Source organism: Peromyscus californicus, unplaced genomic scaffold (genome assembly GCF_007827085.1).
Source record: "Peromyscus californicus insignis strain IS unplaced genomic scaffold, ASM782708v3 Scaffold_11__1_contigs__length_118956290, whole genome shotgun sequence".
Classification (NCBI taxonomy): domain Eukaryota; kingdom Metazoa; phylum Chordata; class Mammalia; order Rodentia; family Cricetidae; genus Peromyscus; species Peromyscus californicus.
Window position 1 is genome coordinate 38,983,019 of NW_026294402.1, and position 21,945 is coordinate 39,004,963.

At 46.1% G+C, this 21,945-nt stretch overlaps 1 protein-coding gene and 1 non-coding gene across 3 annotated transcripts; one reads left to right on the top strand and one right to left on the bottom strand.

Annotated features, from left to right (window-relative positions):
• Nucleotides 1-209: 209 nt before the first annotated feature.
• Ift46 (intraflagellar transport 46) lies at nucleotides 210-19,995 on the top strand. Of its 2 annotated transcripts, none has more exons than XM_052758573.1 (12): nucleotides 210-369; nucleotides 979-1,075; nucleotides 5,396-5,472; nucleotides 9,290-9,423; nucleotides 11,566-11,640; nucleotides 11,797-11,890; nucleotides 12,488-12,616; nucleotides 14,861-14,982; nucleotides 15,422-15,488; nucleotides 18,653-18,713; nucleotides 18,984-19,069; nucleotides 19,569-19,995. In XM_052758573.1, exons 3-12 carry the CDS (start codon nucleotides 5,431-5,433, stop codon nucleotides 19,662-19,664), a joined length of 906 nt encoding a protein of 301 aa, XP_052614533.1. In that variant the 5' UTR covers nucleotides 210-369; nucleotides 979-1,075; nucleotides 5,396-5,430; the 3' UTR covers nucleotides 19,665-19,995. The 2 variants fall into 2 exon arrangements, with proteins under 2 accessions (XP_052614533.1, XP_052614542.1); XM_052758582.1 differs by lacking the exon at nucleotides 210-369 and adding an exon at nucleotides 491-634.
• Nucleotides 3,862-3,964, bottom strand: LOC128105665 (U6 spliceosomal RNA). Its single transcript, XR_008216440.1, has one exon. It is a non-coding gene; the product is annotated as a U6 spliceosomal RNA (small nuclear RNA).
• Nucleotides 19,996-21,945: the final 1,950 nt, after the last annotated feature.

Sequence of the window (21,945 nt, forward strand, 5' to 3'; positions counted from 1 at the left end):
GCCCTACCACCTTTGACCACTAGATGTCACAACCGACTCAGTTGCGGAAACCATGGACAAGTCGTCTGCCTGGCCACCTAGAGCGCCGGGCCGCTCTATCCCAGCACCGCGACCCCACTTCCGCCATCACCGGGAGGGGGTGGGGCGGGGGTGGGCGGGCCGTGCTGTAGGTCTCGCGATTATTCCTCCTCGCTCTCGCTCTATTTTTTTTTTTTTTTTTTTAAATTTATTTATCCTTTTGCCTAGCGACTGACAACAGCCGGCTTACTGCTCTTAGGGATCCCTGAAGTGGCCGGGCCTGAGAGTGAGACCCCAGTCCTCGGCTGGGGTTCTTTCCAAATAGAGGAAACGGATCCAGAGGGGCTACAGGTAATTAATTGGTGCTCACGCCAGGAGACTACCCACCGCGTTCTTCGCTCTCCGCGCCCAACCAGCTACTCTGGATCCTTGGCTCTCCAAGAAACCAATGGGATCCTGTCTTCAAAACGGGTGGAAGGGTAGAGGTGATGCTTTGGGGATTAGTGGATGGGGCTGAGACTGGAGTCGGCCTTCTCTCAGGACCATCTTTCCCTTCTCGGCCCAGAGGTGACCCACAGGCTGAACTCTGTCTAGACTCTAAAACCTCTGTAGTCCGGTACGGTCCCTATACTCTCGCCCCCACCCCCCGCCAGAAGCCTCAACATCTGTGGGAAAACTGACCAAACCCGAGACGATCGCAGTCTACCTATGCATGCTGTGCTTCCCTTGAGCGCATCTTATATTAGCTTTTGGTTTACTGCTGGAAAAGGTTGGATGTCTTTTTCCTCCGCGGTTCTCTCGGCTCTCAGCCAGTGCTAGTAGCTAAATAAGCGTTGAAGCTGGCTAGCCGCTTGCTCTGAGATCAGGGGAAAGCTTGGGTAGGAGTGAGTGCATCTCTGCGCGGAGTCTTCAATGTGTATGCCGTGGTAGGAGCTATGTAACCGACCTCCTTTTGCTTAGACCAAAATCGTTGAGAACCAGACTTACGATGAGCGTCTAGAGATTAACGACTCCGAAGAGGTTGCCAGTGTTAGCCCTCCAGCCCCAGGACATCAAGGTAAGAGAAGAAGAAAAGAGAGATAAGAAGGGAGGTGGTTTTCAAAACGCTAGCACAGATTGGGTTCATGTTTGTATTCAGTAAGCTCCTAGGTTGTTAACTTGGTGAGCCGAGCACTTGCTGCAGTTTTCTCGCTAGTGGAGGGAGAAATCGGTTCATCCGGAGAAATCAGTTCATCGGATTGCAGTCTTGGACTGCAAACCCATCCGCTATCACTGTGTGCTTCATGTTACTTGCACTGTAGAGATTCTGCCACCGGTTCGCTGTGCTTAGTTGTTTTTTAATTACTATTTTTAAACATTTTATGTGTGTGAGTGTTGTCTTGTTTTTCTCTTTGTCTCCATGTGTGTCTGTGTACCACCTGCGTGCCTGGTGCCCCCAGAGGCCAGAAGAGGGCGTTGGATTCCCTTGAACTGGAGCTACAAATGGTTGTGAGCTGCCATGTGGGTGCTGGGAATTGAACCCTGGGTCCTCTGGAAGATTAGCCAGTGCTCTTAATCATTGAGCCATCTCTCCAGCAGGGTTCACTGCTGTGTTTTTCTCTTTAACTCATTAAGATGTGTCATAGCCTGCCTTTAACCTGCCACCCCAACTGTGATTGCAGCAGAGTTTTAGCAGAGGACTTGACATTATTCATTTATTCACTTAACATTTTTTGTATGTGGTTATTTTAGATGTTTTTTTTTGTTTGTTTGTTTTGTTTTGTTTTCTCAAGACAGGGTTTCCCCTGCTGCCCTGCAACTCACTCTAGACCAGGCCTGCCTCTGCCTCCCCATTGCTGAGAATAAAGGCATGTGCCATCACACCCAGCCCCCTAACATTTTTGAATGCTTGCTATGTGCCATGCTAGCACTGGGTAATACAGTGGTAAACAAAAGACACATTGTCTGCCATCGTGATGCTTGTAATTGTAGAAGACAGATGGCCAGTGTATAAACAGTCATTATTACACATGTCATGTATGCATTGATGTAGGCAGATTGTTTACTGCTATGAAACATAATGGTGATGGGTGAGACCCATTTGTGGCCAGGGAAGACTCAAGAGAAAAGACCAGTGTATGATGAGAGGGGTCTGATCAGGAAGGAGGGAAGAGGCGTAAGAAGCGGGATGCAGAATTTCAGAGGCGGTGCTGCTGTCACGTGTAGAATTTCTTGGAGGGTTCACAGATGAAAATGAGGCTGCAGGTAGAAGTGCTGTGGTAGAGGCTGGGTGGAGATGGTAATGGTTTGGACTGTGGCTTAAAGAGACATGACACAAATACAGGGTAGACTGTGGTTACAGAATCATCAAGGCTTGCTCAGATTCCGGTCCTGGGTTGGGGATCACACCCATGTATATTTTGCCATAATAAACAAAAACTAAGGGACTGGAGAGATGGCTCAGAGGTTCAGAGGGCTGGCTGCTCTTCCAGAGGACTCAGGTTCAATTCCCAGCACCCACATGGCAGCTCACAACTGTCTATAAGTCCAGTTCCAGAGGATCTGACACCCTCACACAGACATCCATATGTAGGCAAAACACCAGTGCACATAAAATAAAAATAAATAAACTAAAAAACAAAAAAAACCAACTGAGTGTGATCGCCAACTCAGTGTTTATTGTAGTAACATATACGTGGTATAGAATACTATTTTAGCCACTTTAAACGGCATTTGAAGTTAAATGGCTTTACGTACATTTACATTGTCTGGTAACTGTCACCACTGCCTTAGTTACTTTTCTGTTGCTGTGATAAGACACCATGGCCAAGGCAACTTAAAGAAGAAAGAGTTTATTTGAGGCTTACAGTTTCAGGGGATTAGAGTTCATGATGACTGAGTGAAATCATGGCCGTAGGAACAGCTGAGAGCTTACATCTTTAGACAGAGCCGTGAGGCAGCTAACTGGGAAAGGCATGGATTTTTGAACTCTCAAAGCTCATCTCCAGTGACACACCTCCAAGAAGACCACACTTCCTAATCCTTCCCAAACAGCTCTACCAGCTGCTAACCAAGCATTGAAACAGATGAGCCTCTGGGAGCTGTTCTCATTCAAAATCCCACAGCTACGTTTCTAGAACTCCCTCATGGTTAAACAGTGACTGCTGCCAGGCATGGGGGTATATGCCTTTAGTCCAGCACTGGGGAGGCAGACGGGTGGATCTGTATGAGTTTGAGGCCAGCCTGATCTGGCCTCCCATAGTGAATTCCAGGCTAGCCAGCGCTATATAGTGAGACCCTGCCTGAGAAACAAACAAACAAACAAACAGATCTCTTGACTCCTTTCTTCCTGCTAACCACTATTTTGCCACTGTGAGTTTGCCTATTAGGGGTACTTTGTAGGTAAATCATGTCCTTTTTTGGCTGGCTCTTGTCATGTATACATGTTTCAAGGTTTGTTTATGCTATAGCATGTATCATAATTATGTTCAATTTTATGGCTGAATAGTATTCTATTAATAGAGTCTATTGTGTGGATATACAACATTTTTTTAAAGATTTATTTATTATGTATACAGTGTTCTGCCTGCATGCCAGAGAGGGCACCAGATTACAGATGGTTGTGAGCCACCATGTGGTTGCTGGGAATTGAACTCAGGACCTCTGGAAGAGCAGCCAGTGCTCTCAACCTCTGAGCCATCCCTCCAGCCCCGACATACAACATTTTTAAATACCTTCATCTCCTGACAGACAGTTGTGTTGCTCACTTGCGGCTGTTGTGAACAATGTTGATGTATGTGGTGCTGTACAATTATTTGTCTGAATTCTTGTTTTCAGTACTTTTCAGTATATACTTTATTTTCCAAAATTATGGAATGCTTCATGGATTTCCATGTGATCCTTGCACAGGGGCTGTGGGAATCTCTGCATCATTCCAAATTTTAGTATATGTACTGTGGAAGTGAACATGTTGAGTATTACTGAGCCACTAGGGTTTTTACTCCATCATGTTTGGTTTTTATGTGTTTATTTCAAAATAGGGTTTTACTCAGTGGTGCCTAGGCTAAACTGGTACTCACTATGCAGCTCAGGCTGGCCCTGAATTTGAGGTACCCTTCTTGCCTTAGTCTTCCGAGTGTTGTAAGCTACCATGTCCAGTGACTTGAGCAAATTTATGCTCTTGCTAGCTGTGGACTTGTTTGCAGCTGGGTAATTTAATAAGTCAAAAATGTTGATTTGCATGTGTTTGACTTAGGGTTCATCTAACATGTTTTCATGCTGGTTAGTCTGACATCTGGTTATACTTTCAATTTCAGAATATGCTGTTATTTTTACAGATTCTCTTACTGCTCGTATGCCCTGATTCAAATTCAAATTCACAACTAGCTGCTATTTGCCAGGCTCTAGGCCACTCTCTTCCAGATAGGCTTTTCACCCGATCCTGTCACTGACCCCATTTAGGCAATACTGACACTCGGAGAGGGTAAGTCATTTTGTGCAAGTGATAGAGTTGCCCTCAGACCGATCCTCCTATTAACCAAATACTCTTTCACTTTATTAATCACATACCTCAGTTTGCCCCAGTACAGTTCAGTTTCTAGTCGTATAATTGCAGGTAATCAATTAGTATAACATCTAGCCCAGTGCGTAGGCAAAGGAATATTTATAGTAATGTCTTGAATTGACAGAGCTATGACTAGAATTCAGTATCCTGTCTTTCCTCCCAAGTTTTGTTTTATTTTATTTTATTTTTGAGACAAGGTCTCACCATGTAGCCATGGCTGGCCTGAAACTCACTATGTAGATCAAGCTGGCCTTGAGCTCATAGATCCACCTGCCTCTGCCTCCCTGGACCTGGGGCTAAAACATACCATCACACCCGGCTTGTTTTTTATTTGTGTGTGTGTGTGTGTGTGTGTGTGTGTGTGTGTGTGTGTGTAGGCCAGAGGACAACTTTCAGAAGTCCTTTCTCTTCTTTCACTGTGAGTGCTGGGGATGGAATGCAGGTCTTGAGGTTTAAAAGGCCATGAGGTTTCCCCCAATCTGAGCTATCTCATTGGCTCCCTTCATGTTCCTATAAATGTTGTTACATAAAATATTGTAACTTTAGGCTGGGCGTGGTGGCTTATGTCTTTTAATCCCAGCACTCAGGAGGCAGAGGCAGGTGGATTTCTGAGTTTGAGGCCAGCCTGGTCTATAAAGTGAGTTCCAGGACAGCCAGGGATACACAGAGAAACCTGTCTTGGGAAAAAAAAAAAAAAAAAAAGAAAAGAAATAAGAAAAAAAAGAAGAACCAAAAATAAATAAAATGACAAATTAAAAAGGTTATGAAGTGAAATTTTTGGTTTTGTTTATTTTCACGATGATTTTGCACTAACTGGGAAACTCTTCCTCTAAGGCCCCCCTCTTTCTGCTGGCCTCCCTAACAAGACTATGGCTGACAACAGCAGTGACGAGTACGAAGAGGAAAACAAGGTGCAGTACAGCCACAGCTTCCTCAGGGCTCTGGTGGTGGGTGTGAGAGGACCCGAGTCAGCAGGAAGCATTTCCTGAGCACTCACCTAGTGGCTTCACATTTACTGATGAGACCATCCCCGACTCAGACTATCATTATGGCTGGCTTTTTTTTTGAAATGTGCATTGATGTTTTGCCTGCATGTTTGTCTGTGTGATGATGTCAGAAACCCTGGAACTGGAGTAACAGATAGCTATAAGCTGCCATGTGGGTGCTAGGAATTGAACCCAGGTCCTCTAGAAGAGCAGTCAGTGTACTTAACCACTGAGCCAGCTCTCCAGCCCCTGTAGCTGGCTTTTAGTGAGGAGCTTCATCTAAAATCGACAGAGTTTCAGAGTTTATTGATTATAAAAATCAACTGGAATACTTGCTCTTAAAAATACAGATTCCAGCTAGGCAGTGGTGGTGCACACCTTTAATCCCAGCACTGGAAGGCTAAGGTAGGCAAATCTCTGTGAGTTTGAGGCCAGCCTGATCTACAGAGAGTTCCAGGACAGCCAGGGCTACACAGAGAAACCCTATCAAAAATGTGTGTGTGTGTGTGTGTGTGTGTGTGTGTGTGTGTGTGTGTGTGTGTACATGTATTCATTGTTTGGCTAGAGATATGTCTCAGCGGTTAAGAGCACTGATTGCTCTTCTAGAGGAAGGTTCCCATCCCCCAGATGACAGCTCACAACCTTCTGTAACTCCCATTCCAGGGAATCTCTGTTCTCTTCTGGCCACTCTGGGCACCAGATACATACACAATAAAATAGTGACACATAAAAGTATAGATTCCTAGTCCCCTTCTCAAAGGTACTACCTAAGAACTTGTGTGTTTGTGTGTGTGTGTATAAATTTTGTTTTGTTTTGTTTTTTTGGAGACAGGGTTTCTCTGTGTAGCCCTAGCTGGTATGAAACTTGCTTTTGAGACCAGGCTGGCTTCTAACTCAGAGATCCACCTGTCTCTGCCTCCCGAGTGCTGAATAAGCAGCGTAGGCAATTCATATGCTAAACAAGTTTGGAATTATTGGCCCAGGGATGATTTTATTCCCAGCACTTGTGGTGATGCCAATATTTTATGAAACTTCAATGTCTTAAGATACATGTCCCTCAGTTATTATCCTGTGAGCAGTCACTTGTTTTGAGGAAAGGCTGGGAACGCCATAGTCTAGCCAGTTAGGAGTGGCACCTGTGCCCTGCATAGCACCTTTTTATGCTTTGGCCTCCACTCCTGGCCCATTGCTCATGTCTTATTTGTCCTTGGTTATTGTGGCACATGTCTATAATCCCAAAACTTGGGAGGCTGAGGCAGGATGGTGAAGAATTTAAGGTCAGCCTGGACTCCATAATGAGTTCCAGCACAGATTGGATTACAGAAAGACCCTGTCTCATAAACAACAACAAAAGTCCTCACATTTTTATTGTCCTTTAAATGGGGGTATTGATGACTGGAGATTGGCACTTGCCTAACATCCCTAAGGCCCTGGCTTTAATCCCCAGCACCATAAAACAAAGAAATGGACTGGAGAGATGGCTCAGTAGTTAAGAGCACTGGCTGCTCTTCCAGAGGACCCAGGTTCAATTCCCAGCACCTGCATGGCTGCTCACAACTGTCTGTATTCCAGTCCCAGGAGAATGAAACATCCTCTTCTGTCCTCCATGGGCACCAAACACTCATGTTGTGCACAGACATACATGTAAGCAAAACACCTATACATATAGAATTATAAAGGAAGAAACAACAACAAAAACTTTGGAAGTTTATATGAAGAGTATTTATAGTAATGCAAGAAGCTGAAATGATACAAATTGACTACATTAAAACATGAGGAAGTAAGGTTTTTAAGGTCTCACTCTATGACTAGTGCATCATTTTATCGTCTTATACACAAGATAGTATCCTAGTCATTTGTCTGTAGAAAGCATCTGACATTGTGTCAGGAAGTTCCCAAAGCATGACTCTGAAGAACAGTCAGAGAAAAGTGAGCCCTTTTCCTGGTTGGTCTCCACAGTTGGTGGAGCCATACTACATTCTTTTAGGCTTCATGCAGTGGACGGTAGTCAAGGCTGGTTTATCTTTCCAATTTAGTACACATCTATAACTAGAAGAAGCCATCTATTTTTGAACTAAAACGACAGTCAATTTTTTTGTTTTTTGTTATTCTTTTTTTTTTTTAAAAAAGATTTATTTATTTATTATGTATGCAGCATGTTTTGCCTGCAGGCCAGAAGAGGGCACCAGATCTCACTACAGATGGTTGTGAGCCACCATGTGGTTGCTGGGAACCGAACTCAGGACCTCTGGAAGGGCAGCCAGTGCTCCCAACCTCTGAGCCATCTCTCCAGCCCCCGTTTTTTGTTATTCTTGAGAGGGTTTCTCGGTGTAGCCCTGGCTGTCCTGGAACTCATTCTGTAGACCAGGCTGGCCTCGAACTCACAGAGATCTGCCTACCTTTGCTTCCCAAGTGCTGGATTAAAGGCATTTGCTGCCACCGCCCACCTTCCTGCATATTTTTCTATGCATATATTTTTATGCACCATGTGTATCTTGTGCCCATGGAGGCTAGAAGAGGGCATTGGATCCCTGAAACTGGGATTATAGATGGTTGTGAGCTGCTATGTCGGTGTTGGGAATTGAATCCATATCCTTAACAATGCTCTTAACCCCTGAGCTATCTCCCCAGACCCTAAAAGCTACTTTTAAAGGAGGCTAGTTGACCACCTGTCAGGTCCCAAGGCAAAGCATGCTACAGGCTACAGGCCACAGAGACAAAGATAAGGACCCTGTCCCAACTGTCTCTGCAAGTGCAGATACCAGTAGACCCTCTCTCAAGGACCTGAGAGCATAGGATGCAGCATAGCCAGCCAGCTCAAAAATATAGACTGTTGCCGGGCGGTGGTGGTGCATGCCTTTGATCGCAGCACTCAGGAGGCAGAGGCAAGTGGATCTACAGAGTGAGTTCCAGGACAGCCAGCCAGGGCTACACAATAAAACCCTGTCTGGAAAAACCAAAATCAAAACCAAAAAACCCAGCAACAATGACAATGACAAAAAACTCAAAAAACTTAGGCTGTAATGCCAAGGACAAAGGAGCCCTCATCCTGAACTAGAGTACATAGTCACTTAACTCACAGGGAAAGGTACTGTGAAGAAACCACTGAGCAGAAATAGGAAGCCCCGACTCTCCAGAGCTGCTTGTGTGAATCCAGGCTCAGGGTTGAGTATCCACTTATTCTCGTGATAGTTTCCAGCCCTTACTGTGAGCATTCTTACAAATTAGATGCTAGGTTTCTCTATGATCTTTATGAGTACCATATGCCTATATAAATTTTCTCTGCCCCACTTCTTCTTTCCTTACTCCCTAAACTCAAGTTGTTACCCTTTTCCAATGTTTATTTTATTTTTAAATTATGTTTGTGTGTCTGTGCATGTGAGTGCAGGTACCCATGGAGGCCAGAAGAGATCAGATCCCCTTGAGCTGGTGTTACAGGAGGGGAGGTTGTGGGCTGCCTTTTGTAGGTGTCAGGAGCTAAATTTTGGTCCTCTGCAAGAGCAGTATGTGCTCTTGGCCACTGAGCTTTTTCTTCCACTCTATATGATTTATTTTACCCTTAATTATGTATAAATGTGTGTGTGTGTGCAGGAGTGCGGGTATGTGAATGTGAGTGCCGGTGCCCTGTTGTAGAATATTATTTTAAGGTGTGTTACTTTTGTTTATGGTGCATTTGTTTAACTCTGTGAAGCTGTGTTCTCTTTCTGTAATTGTTTCTCCCCTGCCCACCTGCCCTGCCCAGGAGAAGAAGAAGCCCTCACAGTTGACACCTCAGCGGGGCTTCAGTGAAAATGATGATGACGACGATGATGACTCATCCGAGACTGATTCTGATGACGATGATGATGATGAGGAGCATGGAGCGCCTCTGGAAGGGTAGGAAGGACCCTGCACCAAGGGGGATTTTGTTCAGAGTGGCAGTTAGAAGGGCTTATCTGGGAATAGACTGCAGTGTCTTTTGATATCGTCTGCTTAGGGTTTTCTCATGTCTCAGGAGCCTGGCATTGTGAGTTGTCATTTCTCTCTGGCTCCACTGCTTGATCTGCTCCTGTGATGTCACCTAAACTATCTGAAACATTTGTGGGCTCAGCAAGTACACAGGGTTAACTGAAAGCATGGCCTCTGCCTTCCAGGAGCTCCCAGTTTGGGGAAGAAGTGCACTTGTGCATATACCAAAGCCTGTCTGTCTAGGGGGCAAACTACATGCACATAAGCATTTCCATTGTAGGCTGAGATCCTTCAGGACAGGAGAGAAGAGCTTCAGGGGCCTCATGTCGAGGCAAGGTTCTTGGGTGGTGCTAAGTCAACAACAACAATAACAACAACAACATTTTACTCTGTTGCAGCCCCGTTGTCACAGTGAGTCATGATTCACTCCTGTAAGTTATAATCAACATATACACTGGGGATATAGATACAGCTCAGTGGTCGTGTATTTGCCGCTATATGTGAGGCCTTGGGTTCAATCCCCAGAACTGCAAAACAAACATATAAAATACAATTACTAGCCAAGTGTAATGGCACATACCCAAAGTCTCAGCTACTTGGAAGGCTGAGATAAGAGGATCTCTTGAACCCAGTAGTTTAAGGCCAACTTGGGCAACATAGCAAGGCTTCATCTTAAACAGATAAATATAACAAAAAAAATTAAGAAGTTATGTATATAAAATTACCAGTGAACTAAATGGTCAAATAACCAATCAAAATTTTGTCTACTTGTTGAAAGTATGTGTTGCAGCCAAGTGTGGTGGCTCTGTGCTTAAGAGTGCTTTTTTTCTTCCAGAGGACCCAACTTTGGTTCCCAGCACCTATGTTGGCTGGCTCAAATTCACCTGTTACTCCAGTTCCAGGGATCCAGTGCCCTCTATTGGCCTTTGCAGTGTTCATGCATGTGCATGCACATGCACTAGCATATCTATATAAAAAATAAATCTTTTTAAAATATGTATAAAATATATCTAGTAAGTTGGACATGGTGGCACAGACCTGTAATCCCAACACTCAGGAGGCTGAAACAGGAGTATTGCAGGCCTGTGACCAGCTTGAGCTACATACACAACAAGGCCCTATCTCAGAAAACCCAAGGGTTGGGTCAGCCGGCTCAGAGGGTAAAGGCACCTGCCACCAAGCCTGAAGACTTCAGTCCATTCCTTGGGACCCACGTGGTGGAAGGAGAGGACCAACTCCCTCTAGTTGTCTCTGATCTTCACACACACACATCTCTTCACTTACACACCAGCCCTCTCTCACCTCCATGTGCATTCCCTGGCATGTGCACCTGCACACACATGTGTGCATGCATCACATTCACCACACATGCTTGCGTACACACGTATACTCAAAGATTTTTAAAAGTCATGTTGTGGGGCTGGAGAGATGGCTGAGGGGTGAAGAGCACTGGCTGCTCTTACAGAGGACCTGGATTCAGTTCCCAGAATTCACATGGAAGCTCACAGCTGTCTGTAACTCCAATCCCAGGGGATTTGACACAATCTTCTGGCCTCCTTGGGCATAAGATATAAACGTGGTGCACAGACATACTTGGCAAAACACCCATACACATTAAAATAATAATAATAATAATAATGATAATGATAATAATAATTGGAGCTAGAGAGATGGCTCAATGGTTAAGAGCACTGGCTGCTCTTCCAGAGGACCTGATTTCAATTCCCAGCAACCACATGGTGGTTCACAACCATCTATAATGTGATCCAGTGCCCTCTTCTGGCATGTAGGCATACATGCAGACAGAGCACTTATACCTAAGAAAAAGTACATAAATAAAATTTTAAAAAATCACATGGGTTTTCTGAAGCTTTTTCCTTTAATTAGAGATCATTGAGAAGTAATTATAATCAATGTCAAAGTTTCTTTGTAAGCCACCAGAAAAGTAGGCAGGGGCAGGTGGTAGGTTCAGGCTCACATCTCTATAGTGCAGATCACATGGGCTGGCCAGGGCCCTGCCACCTGTGCTCCTCGAGGGTGGCTTTGACCTGCCTGTGTCTCCTTCCCCAGGGCCTACGATCCTGCAGACTATGAGCATCTGCCGGTCTCGGCTGAGATCAAGGAGCTCTTTGAGTACATCAGCCGGTAAGCACTCGAGCATCTGCTGTACCCGACCATGCCTGCCTTGCCCGAGCCATTCCACTCCCTAGTTCGAAGCAACACTCAGTGCTTCTGATGCTTTTTAACCCAGTCAAGTGACATTTCTGACTGCTTCCACCTTCCCTTAACTGTCTCTTGTAGGTACACACCTCAGCTGATCGATCTGGACCATAAACTGAAACCTTTCATTCCTGATTTTATTCCAGCTGTTGGAGATATTGATGCATTTTTAAAGGTACAGATGGTGAATCCTAAAAATGATTCCCCTGGGGTTTGCTCCAGCTCATCTGTTCTAATAGTTCCTCTAATTTCTCTGATGACAATGGCTACCTTAATAGTCTTCATTGCATTGGAGTTCTTTTTGTTTGTTTGTTTGTTTTGTTTTTCAAGAGAGGGTTTCTTTGCATAGCCTTGGCTGTCTTAGAACTCACTCTTTAGACCAGGCTGTCCTCAAACTCGCAGAGATCCACATGCCTGCCTCTCAAGTGCTGGGATTAAAGGTCTGCAGTGCACCACCACTGCCTGGTGTTGCATTGGAGTTCTTAACCTTGCTGTCTCCTCAGATTCCACTCACTGGGTTATGTGATGCATTATTATGTGTTTATTCCCTAACTGACCATGAATTTAGCCCCATATTTATGCTCCATACATCATGTTGGTTCATTCTAGGACTCAGTCTAGTATAATAGAGGGGCATGCTTTTTACTGTTGACACACTACTGGAAATTCACTCTGGAAATAATAATTTCAGCAGTTTATGGGAAGCAGAAGCCATGGCTCTGCTGTGAATCTCCCATTTCCCCTCAGTGCTCCTAACCTTTCTCTGAACCAGGTGCCACGTCCTGACGGAAAACCTGACCACCTTGGCCTCTTGGTGTTAGATGAGCCATCTACAAAGCAGTCAGACCCTACTGTGCTCTCACTCTGGTTAACAGAGAATTCCAAGCAGCACAACATCACGGTAAGCTGCTGGTCAGAGCAGGGCCCAGCGTGAAAGCAGGGGATTAGGTCAGAGGCTGCACTGACCATTGCCTGTTGAAAGGGGATGTGGCTTCAGACCAGCCTGAGTTTTTTTCTTTTTTGTTTTTCAAGACAGGGTTTCTCTGTGTAGTTTTGGTGCCTGTTCTGGAACTCACTCTGTAGACCAGGCTGGCCTGGAACTCACAGAGATCCGTCTGGCTCTGTTTCCCAGATTAAAGGCATGCACCACCACCGCACGGCCAGCCTGGGTTTTTAGTGATGGCTTTATTGAGATAGTTTACATATCATAGGAGTCACATACACACCTTTTTTTATTTGAAGATTTGTGTGTTTGTGCCTCACATGAATGCAGTGCCCGGGGGGCCAAGAGAGCATCAGATCCCCTGGAGCTGGAGCTACCAATGGTTGTGAGCTGCCATGTGGGTGCTGGGAATTGAACCTGGGTCCTCCATAAGAGCAGCCAGTACTCTTAACCCCTGAACCATCTCTTTAGCCCCAGGAGTCCCCCTTTTAAATTGGACAATTCACTCACTGACTTTCAGTACATTCACGGAGTTGTATGCTTATTACTCTACAGTGCTTTTCTGTTCCAGCCAGGTGTCCTGGCACTGAGTCTCCTTCACTGACTTACAAAGCTTCCTCCCTTCAGAAAGGAGCCATAGCTGGTCTCTCTTCCTAGCTCTACGGGCCACGTCATTCCTCCTGTGACTAATACTCTTTTTAGTGTAAGCCACATTTCCTTAGGCTCGTCAGTTCCCACTTCCGTTAGGAACACAGCTAGAGCATTCAAGTGTATGTCTTTGTATGGCGGATGTGTGATCTCTCTTGCATATATGTGGAGGAGGAGGAGGATTGCATTGCTGTTTATTGACTCTGGTCAAAATTTTGAAGAACTGCCGGAAAGTTTTCTGAGCTAGTAGCAGTCCCACCAGCAATGAAGGAGAATTGAAGATTCTCCAAATCCTAACTTACACTTGTGATTGGCCCTTTTGATTCCAGCCGTCCTAGCAGATGTGAAATGGCATTTCACTGTGGTCAGCCCCCCTTTTACTGTGCCTCCTTCTCATGGCTCCACCAGTCTTTTTCTTTCTTTTTTTTTTTCTTTTTGAGACAAGTTCTCAGGTAGCCCAGGCTAGCCTCAAACTCCTGATCTTCCTGCCTCTACTTCCCAAGTGCTGGGATTGTAGTTGGCAGGTGTGCATCACTGTGCTCAGCGAACAGCACTTTTTCTTCTCAAAAGAGAAGGCTTTTTGAGATAGGGTCTGTCTATATAGCCCTGGCTGGCATGGAACCCACTATAGAGCAGGATGGCCCACCGAAATCTACCTACCTCTACCTCCCAAGTGCTGGGATTAAATTATGTGCCATCAGGCCCAGCAAACAGCACTCTTCCAATTAATGGTTTTAAATTACTGTCCTAATCTGCTTCCTGTTGCTGTGATAAACGTCATGACCAAAAACATCTTGGGAAGGAAAGGGTTAATTTGGCTTACACATCCCATGTCACAGTTCATTCATTGAGGGAAGTCAAGTCAGGAACCTTAAGGCAGGAACTGAAAGTGAACCATGGAAGAAGTGCTGCTTGCTGGCTTGTTCTTCCTGCCTGTTCTGGATCTCGCTCTGTAGACCAGGCTGGCCTCGAACTCACAGAGATCTGCCTGGCTCTGCCTCCCCAGTGCTGGGATTAAAAGCGTGCACCACCACCCAGTGCTCAGCCTGCTTTCTTATACACCCAAGACCGCCTTCTTAGGGGCTGGGTCCTTCCACATCAATCATCAACAGAGAAAATGCCCCCCTCCCCCCCACTTACCCGCAGGCCAAATTAATGGAGGCAGTTCCTCAGCTGCTGCTCCCTCTTCTCAGAGGACTCCAGCTTGTGTCAAGTTGACATAAAACACCACCACCCTGGGGCTGGAGAGATGGCTCTGAGGTTAAGAGCACCAACCAGCTGCTCTTCCAAAGAACCCAGGTTCAATTCCCAGCACCCACATGGCAGCTCACAACTGTCTGTAACTCCAGTTCTAAGGGACCCAGCACCCTCACACAGACATGCAGTCAAAACACTAATGTTCATAAAATAAAAATAAATAAAATTAAACGATTATTAAAACCCCCCCCCCACACACACACCAAAAAATAAATAAATAAAACAAGTAACTCAGTTATACAAAATAATGGGTTTCATTATAATGTATCTGTATCATTGTTCTCCTTATTTTTCTAGCAACATATGAAAGTAAAGAGCCTGGAAGATGCAGAAAAGAATCCCAAAGCCATTGACACCTGGATTGAGAGCATCTCTGAGTTACACCGTTCTAAGCCCCCTGCGACTGTGCACTACACCAGGTGATGATAACTAGAGGCCGCTGTGTAGTCTTAGCTGGCCTTCAACTCAGTCTTCTTCCTGCTTCTGCCTCCTCATGACAGTACATGGCAGAGACGTGACTTCTCTGCTGTAGTGTATAGTGACCCTTTGCTCCTGAGGAAAGGCCAAAACCTGGGGGTAAAGCAGCTTAGCATGAGATCCTTAAAAAGATGTACATCACACTGTGCCTCATCTGACTTAGAAATCGGAAAGTTGGCAGCTGCTGGCACAGATTGCAGATGCAAAGATGAGCGTTCTCTGCATCATTACGTAGCTGGCTGCTTCAAACCACGCCATGGTACATATGCTTTTCCCTTCTAGGTTCTCCTGCAGCCCTGGCTCACCCAGTTGAGTGCCTGGGTTAGAGGTAGCTGATGCCGTTGGTCAGTGATTCTCTTCATATTTACTTCTCCACTCTAGGCCCATGCCTGACATTGACATGCTGATGCAGGAGTGGTCCCCAGAGTTTGAAGAGCTCTTGGGAAAGGTGAGTGGGAAGGAGCAGGAGTGAGTGTGGCTTCCATCCAGGGCCCAGGGGTTTCTCTCTTCTGTGTTAGCACTCTGACTTATAAATAGAACTGGAACCCATGATAGAAATATATTCATACTGTAAAGCTTGATCATTTTGCCACCTGACCACACTTATGTAATCAACACATTAGATTAGTAAACCATACACTGCCAGCCTTCCAAAAACCCCTCTGCTCTCCCCATCCAAAGTGACCACTGTCCTGTTTTTGTATTTTCTCTAAATCTTGCCCCTTTCCATCCCTGCACTGGAGGTTGAACCTGGGAACTCATCCAAGGTAGGCAGGTGCTCTACCACTGAGCTAGTCATAGGATCAGCCCCTAAACCTACTTTGATGCCCTCTTCTCTACATGGTGGGAGACTCATCCATGTTCTAGGTCTTGTTTACTCATTTTCATCAATGAATTGTAGACTCATCCATGTTCTAGGTCTTGTTTACTCATTTTCATCAATGAATTGTAGACTCATCCATGTTCTAGGTCTTGTTTACTCATTTTCATCAATGAATTGTAGACTCATCCATGTTCTAGGTCTTGTTTACTCATTTTCATAAATGAATTGTAGACTGTTCTTTAATCTGTAGTGACTGGCATTTAGAGAGTTTCCAGTTCCCATGTATTGCAGTAATGCTCCTGGGACATTCCCTTGAGCAGCCGGCTCTGATAAACATGTCTCCCCTGCGTTATTACTGTCGGTGGCACTTTCTCTGGAGGTGTTGTCTATGTTAGAAGCTGATGTCTCATTCTTAATTGCCAGATGTTTAAATCTTATCTGTCTGCCCATCCGTCCATCCATCCATCCATCCATCCATCTCTATCTATCCATCCTTCCATCCATTTTTTGTCTGTCTGTCTAACAATCATCTTTTTCTTGGGGATTGAACCAAGAGCTTCCTGCATATTAGGCAGGTACTTTGCCAAGTGAGCTATATTCTTGCCCTACACTCTTAATTTTTATAACCAAGAGAAAAAAACTTAGGAAAAAATAAAATTTAGGAAAAAAATAGGAAACCATTTTGTTTGTTTGTTTTAGAGACAGAGTCTCACGGTGAATCCTAAATTAGAACTCATTCAATATCTAAGGTTGGCCTCCAACCCATGGGACTTCTGCTTCAACCTCCTGAGGTCTGGGATTACAGGCGTAAGCCACCAACCCACGCCAAACCAACTCTATTTTTAATTCTTTTCACTAGCATACAGACTAACAGCTTTAATTATGACACGTTCACGCACACTGACCTGCAGTTGGTCCTGTCATACTGCTGTGTTCACGCACACTGACCTGCAGTTGGTCCTGTCATAGTGACGTGTTCACGCACACTGACCTGCAGTTGGTCCTGTCATAGTGACGTGTTCACGCACACTGACCTGCAGTTGGTCCTGTCATACTGCTGTGTTCACGCACACTGACCTGCAGTTGGTCCTGTCATAGTGACGTGTTCACGCACACTGACCTGCAGTTGGTCCTGTCATAGTGACGTGTTCACACACACTGACCTGCAGTTGGTCCTGTCATACTGACGTGTTCACACACACTGACCTGCAGTTGGTCCTGTCATACTGACGTGTTCACACACACTGACCTGCAGTTGGTCCTGTCATACTGACGTGTTCACGCACACTGACCTGCAGTTGGTCCTGTCATACTGACGTGTTCACGCACACTGACCTGCAGTTGGTCCTGTCATACTGACGTGTTCACGCACACTGACCTGCAGTTGGTCCTGTCATAGTGACGTGTTCACGCACACTGACCTGCAGTTGGTCCTGTCATATTGACGTGTTCACGCACACTGACCTGCAGTTGGTCCTGTCATATTGACGTGTTCACACACACTGACCTGCAGTTGGTCCTGTCATAGTGACGTGTTCACACACACTGACCTGCAGTTGGTCCTGTCATAGTGACGTGTTCACACACACTGACCTGCAGTTGGTCCTGTCATAGTGACGTGTTCACGCACACTGACCTGCAGTTGGTCCTGTCATAGTGACGTGTTCACACACACTGACCTGCAGTTGGTCCTGTCATAGTGACGTGTTCACACACACTGACCTGCAGTTGGTCCAGTCATAGTGACGTGTTCACACACACTGACCTGCAGTTGGTCCTGTCATATTGACGTGTTCACACACACTGACCTGCAGTTGGTCCTGTCATATTGACGTGTTCACACACACTGACCTGCAGTTGGTCCTGTCATAGTGACGTGTTCACGCACACTGACCTGCAGTTGGTCCTGTCATATTGACGTGTTCATGCACACTGACCTGCAGTTGGTTCTTTCCCGAGTCTTGTCTCCATCACTCTGTCCTCCCAGGGAACTCCTTTCTACCCTCATGTGGTGTATTCTGTGACCCTTTCCACTCACTCACACCCTCGTTTTTCCCTTCTCAAGGGCCCCTTTCTCATTTCCTAGCCTCTTCCAACACTCACGCTCACAGAAGTACACATTTACAAAACTGAAAATGAGAGGACATATGTTATTTGTCTGTCCATGTTCCTGTATATTTCATTTCATCTTTCTTTGTGGCTAAACGAAATTCTGTTGTGAATAGGTACCCATTTTCACTATCCATTCATCTGTTGATGGACATCTAGACTGAATCCATTTCCTGGCCATTGTGAATAAATCAGCAATAAACATTTATGAGTGAGTGTGTCTGTAGTAGGCAACCTTTTGGGCATGTGCCCAGGAGTAGTAGAGCTGAGTCATATATTTTTATTGTCTATTTTTAGTGTTTTGTTTTTCTTTTTCTTTTTCTTTTTTTTTTTTTTTTTTGGTTTTTTTCAAGACAGGGTTTCTCTGTGTAGCTTTGGTGCTTTTCCTGAAACTCACCCTGTAGCCCAGGTTGGCCTCGAACTCACGGAGATCCGCCTGGCTCTGCCTCCCGAGTGCTGGGATTAAAGTCCTGTGCCACCACTGCCCGGCTTCCAGTCCCTTTTTTTGTTTGTTTGCTTTTGACAATTTCACAATGGAGGTGCAGATGGCCTGGAACTTACTATGTAGACCAGGCTATCCTGGAACTGGTAGAGATCTGTCCATGAGTTTTGTCTCCCAAGTGTTGGGCTTAAAGGCCCTCTTGAGCCTTTTGACTGTGTCCATCCTGTGTTGCTGTCAGGTGAGTCTGCCCACCGTTGAGATTGACTGCAGCCTGGCCGAGTACATCGACATGATCTGTGGTGAGCTCCTCCCTGCCTCTACCCTGTCTCTGGCAGCTGCGTTCTGGGCCTTTGGAAGGGCTTGCTGATCCCTGTACAGTGGTATCTTGATTTACAGTCTTCACTGGAAGCCAGCTGTACTGTTGGCAGCCCTCTAGGGTGGTGTTGGGGCTGAACATTGAACCCCAAAGTAACATGTCCCATTTGGGAGAGGAGAGGCATCCGGAACAGAAGTGCCTCCAGTTCTGGAGTGTGTTGGCGTCTGTCCCTGTGAGCTCTTCTCTGTTACAGCTATCCTGGACATTCCTTTCTACAAGAGCCGCATTCAGTCCCTCCACCTCCTCTTTTCCCTCTACTCAGAATTCAAGAACTCCCAGGTGAGACAGGCTGTCCAGGGCCCTGCTGTGCCTGTGTTCCCGTTGGGGTCACAGTGCCTGTTACATGATTATGTGAGCAGCAGAGGAGACTGGGGTGTGGGAGGAAGAGAGGATGGGCTTAAACAGAACTTAGTGAGGAGGCACACAGAAGCAGGCGGCCTCAGGAATGCGAGCAGGGAGGAGACAGACACGGGATTGTTTTGAAGGGATGGGTACATCACTGTCTCTTTCAAAGATAAACCAATGCATTAGTTGGAAGTAGACTTAGGACATGTTTTTGGACATGTCTCACTGTGGCCAAGGCTGACCTGGAAATGATGGTGTAACCCAGGCTAGTTTTGAACTCACAGTGATCCTCCTGCCTCATCCTCCCAGTTGCTAGGATTCCAAGCCTGTGCCACCTTGCTCAGTTTGGCTTAAAGGGGTTTTAAAGTAGTCATCCTTGTTAAAATGTAGCAACTGGCATGTTCCAAACTCTGTCCTCTCCCTTTTCTTGCAGCATTTTAAAGCTCTCGCTGAAGGCAAGAAAGCATTCACCCCTCCCTCCAACTCGGCCTCCCAGGCTGGGGATGCAGAGACACTGACTTTCATCTGAGCCGCCTCCTAGGGCTGCTTCAAAGTCAGATGAAGACATGGGCTTTGGTGGAGCTTAACATCTGCCTGCCCCACAGCTAGCTCGGGCAGCACAGGTCCTGCTGCCCGTCGGCAAGCGCAGGGCACACATTTACCACTGGGCTCCTTCCACCCACCTCCGATTGCCTTCCCCAAGGAAGGACGTGGCCACACTGCTCTGGGCATCTGAGTTAGAAGAACCGGATTTTGGAGAGCCATAGGACACAGGTTGGGGGTGGAGCTTCCAAAAACACTCTTTAGTTAACTGGAAGAATGTTCTGTCAGGTTGTGATAGAATATATATTTGGTTTTCACCCACGGCTCCTGACTCATTCCTCCCCCACTGTCCTGGTGATTTCCAGCGTGACTAGGCTAGAGCTCGGGCCTGCCTCTGCCTTTGGACTCGGTCTTCCTGTCTCTGACTCCCTCCCCCTTTCGCCTGCTCTCTTTTCTCCCCAAGCAGCCACAAAGACTGAATCTCTTCCTCAAGGCAAGTTGTGGATATTCGCCCTTACAGTCTTACCTTCTTCTATTTTTCTTTTGTTGGGGGTATGAGACAGGGTCTCATGTAACCCAGGCTGGCTTTGAACTGGCTGTGCAGACTAGTCTTGAAAACTTGATCTTCCTGCCTCTATCTACCTCCACCTCCCAGGTTGAGGCTTACAGACATCTTCAGCCAAGCCCAGCTTATTCTCAAATCCTTTGACCCACTTGGCTGATGATAATAGATCAAGACCCTCATTTAGATGAGGTCTTGCCCCTTCTTAGCAAGGAAGCAATACTGCGGAATTTCCAGACCCCACGCCCCACAAATCCACAGTATTAGATCAGACCATTTTTGCCCGGTCACATGTCAGCCCAGCAGTCCATGTTTCAGCTGTGCCTTTGTGTGAAGTCAGTCTCCGTGGAAACTTCAAACGTCAGGGCGTGGAGAACTTTCAGACAGAGGCAGGGAGGTTCTGAGAAGGTGGCATGCATCTTACGTGTCTTTTTTAATTTTAAAATAATCTTACTAGTTTATTTTAGACAGGGTGTCTGTACAGCCCAGAGTGGTCTGTAATTCACTGTGTAGCTCAGGCTAGCATGAACTCATTATTCTCTTCCCTTTGCCTCCTGGGTGTGAGGATTACAGACCTGAGTCACCATGCCCACTGTCCACCCCTTCACCTGTATCCTTTGAGTGTCCTTTATGAGAATCTGGGAAAGGTGTTTCTCTGAGTTCTGCAAGCTGATGAAACCCGAGGAGCAGGTTGTGGGGACACCTAACTTACTGGTGGGTGTTAAGAAGCACAGGCAAGGCCTTTAATCCCAGCACTTGGGAGACAGAGGCAGGGGGATCTCTGTGAGTTCAAGTCCAGCCTGGTCTGCTGGAGTGCTATCAGCCACTGTCCTGTCAGGAAACCTGAAACCGTTCTAATTGTTTTAACAGAGGATATTGAACATAACAAAGTGGTTACAAAAGTATGTGCAAGATGGTACAGCAGGTAAAGGTGCTTGCCACAGAGCCTGCCAACCCGAGTTCAGTCCCTGGAACTCACAAGGAAAAGGAGAGAACTTTTTCTGGTAGCCACATGCACTTGCATGAATATACACACAACACACATGTAATTTTTAAAAAGTTTGGCGTGGGAAAACAGTAAAACAAGGGAGAATAGGAACTGATGGAAGTTAAAGATTGGTACCTAGGACAGGAGTTGGCTGTGGCTGGATGCTGAGGGCTAAGAAAGATTGCAGAGCCTCATCCATCACTGCAGGGACTTTGAGCAAAGCTGTTGCTTCCTCTCTCCCCTGCCTGCCTCCTGTGACAGACACGAATGCAGGCCAGGAGCACGAGAACAAGGAATTGTGTGTGTGTGTGTGTGTGTGTGTGTGTGTGTGTGTGTGTGTGTGTGTTTGGAAGCTCTGAGCCCCGTCTTCTGGAATTTTTATGGGGACCTCGTTGCACAAGCTTGACTGACTCCAGGACAAATATGAGAAATAAGACTAGCCCCAAAGACTGTAATCGATTGCTAGATGCTGGGGAGGGAAAGCTAGCAAGGCCCGTCTGCTTGCTCCTTCAGTATTCCCTGCTCTGGAGAAACAGGCCAGTAGAGGTAGAGCCAACAGAGCCTGATAGAGACTAGACATGGCGGATGGAGAGAAAGGCAGCTTGGGCGTAAGCAACTGTATTAATGGATAATGGAGCCAAGTACTGACGGGAAGCAAGTGGGACCTCGATGGATTAGGGGGAAGGTTCCACTGTCAGCCTGACAGACCAACACACA

What these genes read in the sequence shown, in the direction of transcription:
- Ift46 (XM_052758573.1), top strand. Translation starts at nt 5,431, where the DNA reads ATGGCTGACAACAGCAGTGACGAGTACGAAGAGGAAAACAAG. An exon ending in AGTACGAAGAGGAAAACAAG is followed by an intron (nt 5,473 to 9,289) that starts GTGCAGTACAGC and finishes TGCCCTGCCCAG; the next exon opens with GAGAAGAAGAAGCCCTCACA. An exon ending in CTCTTTGAGTACATCAGCCG is followed by an intron (nt 11,641 to 11,796) that starts GTAAGCACTCGA and finishes TGTCTCTTGTAG; the next exon opens with GTACACACCTCAGCTGATCG.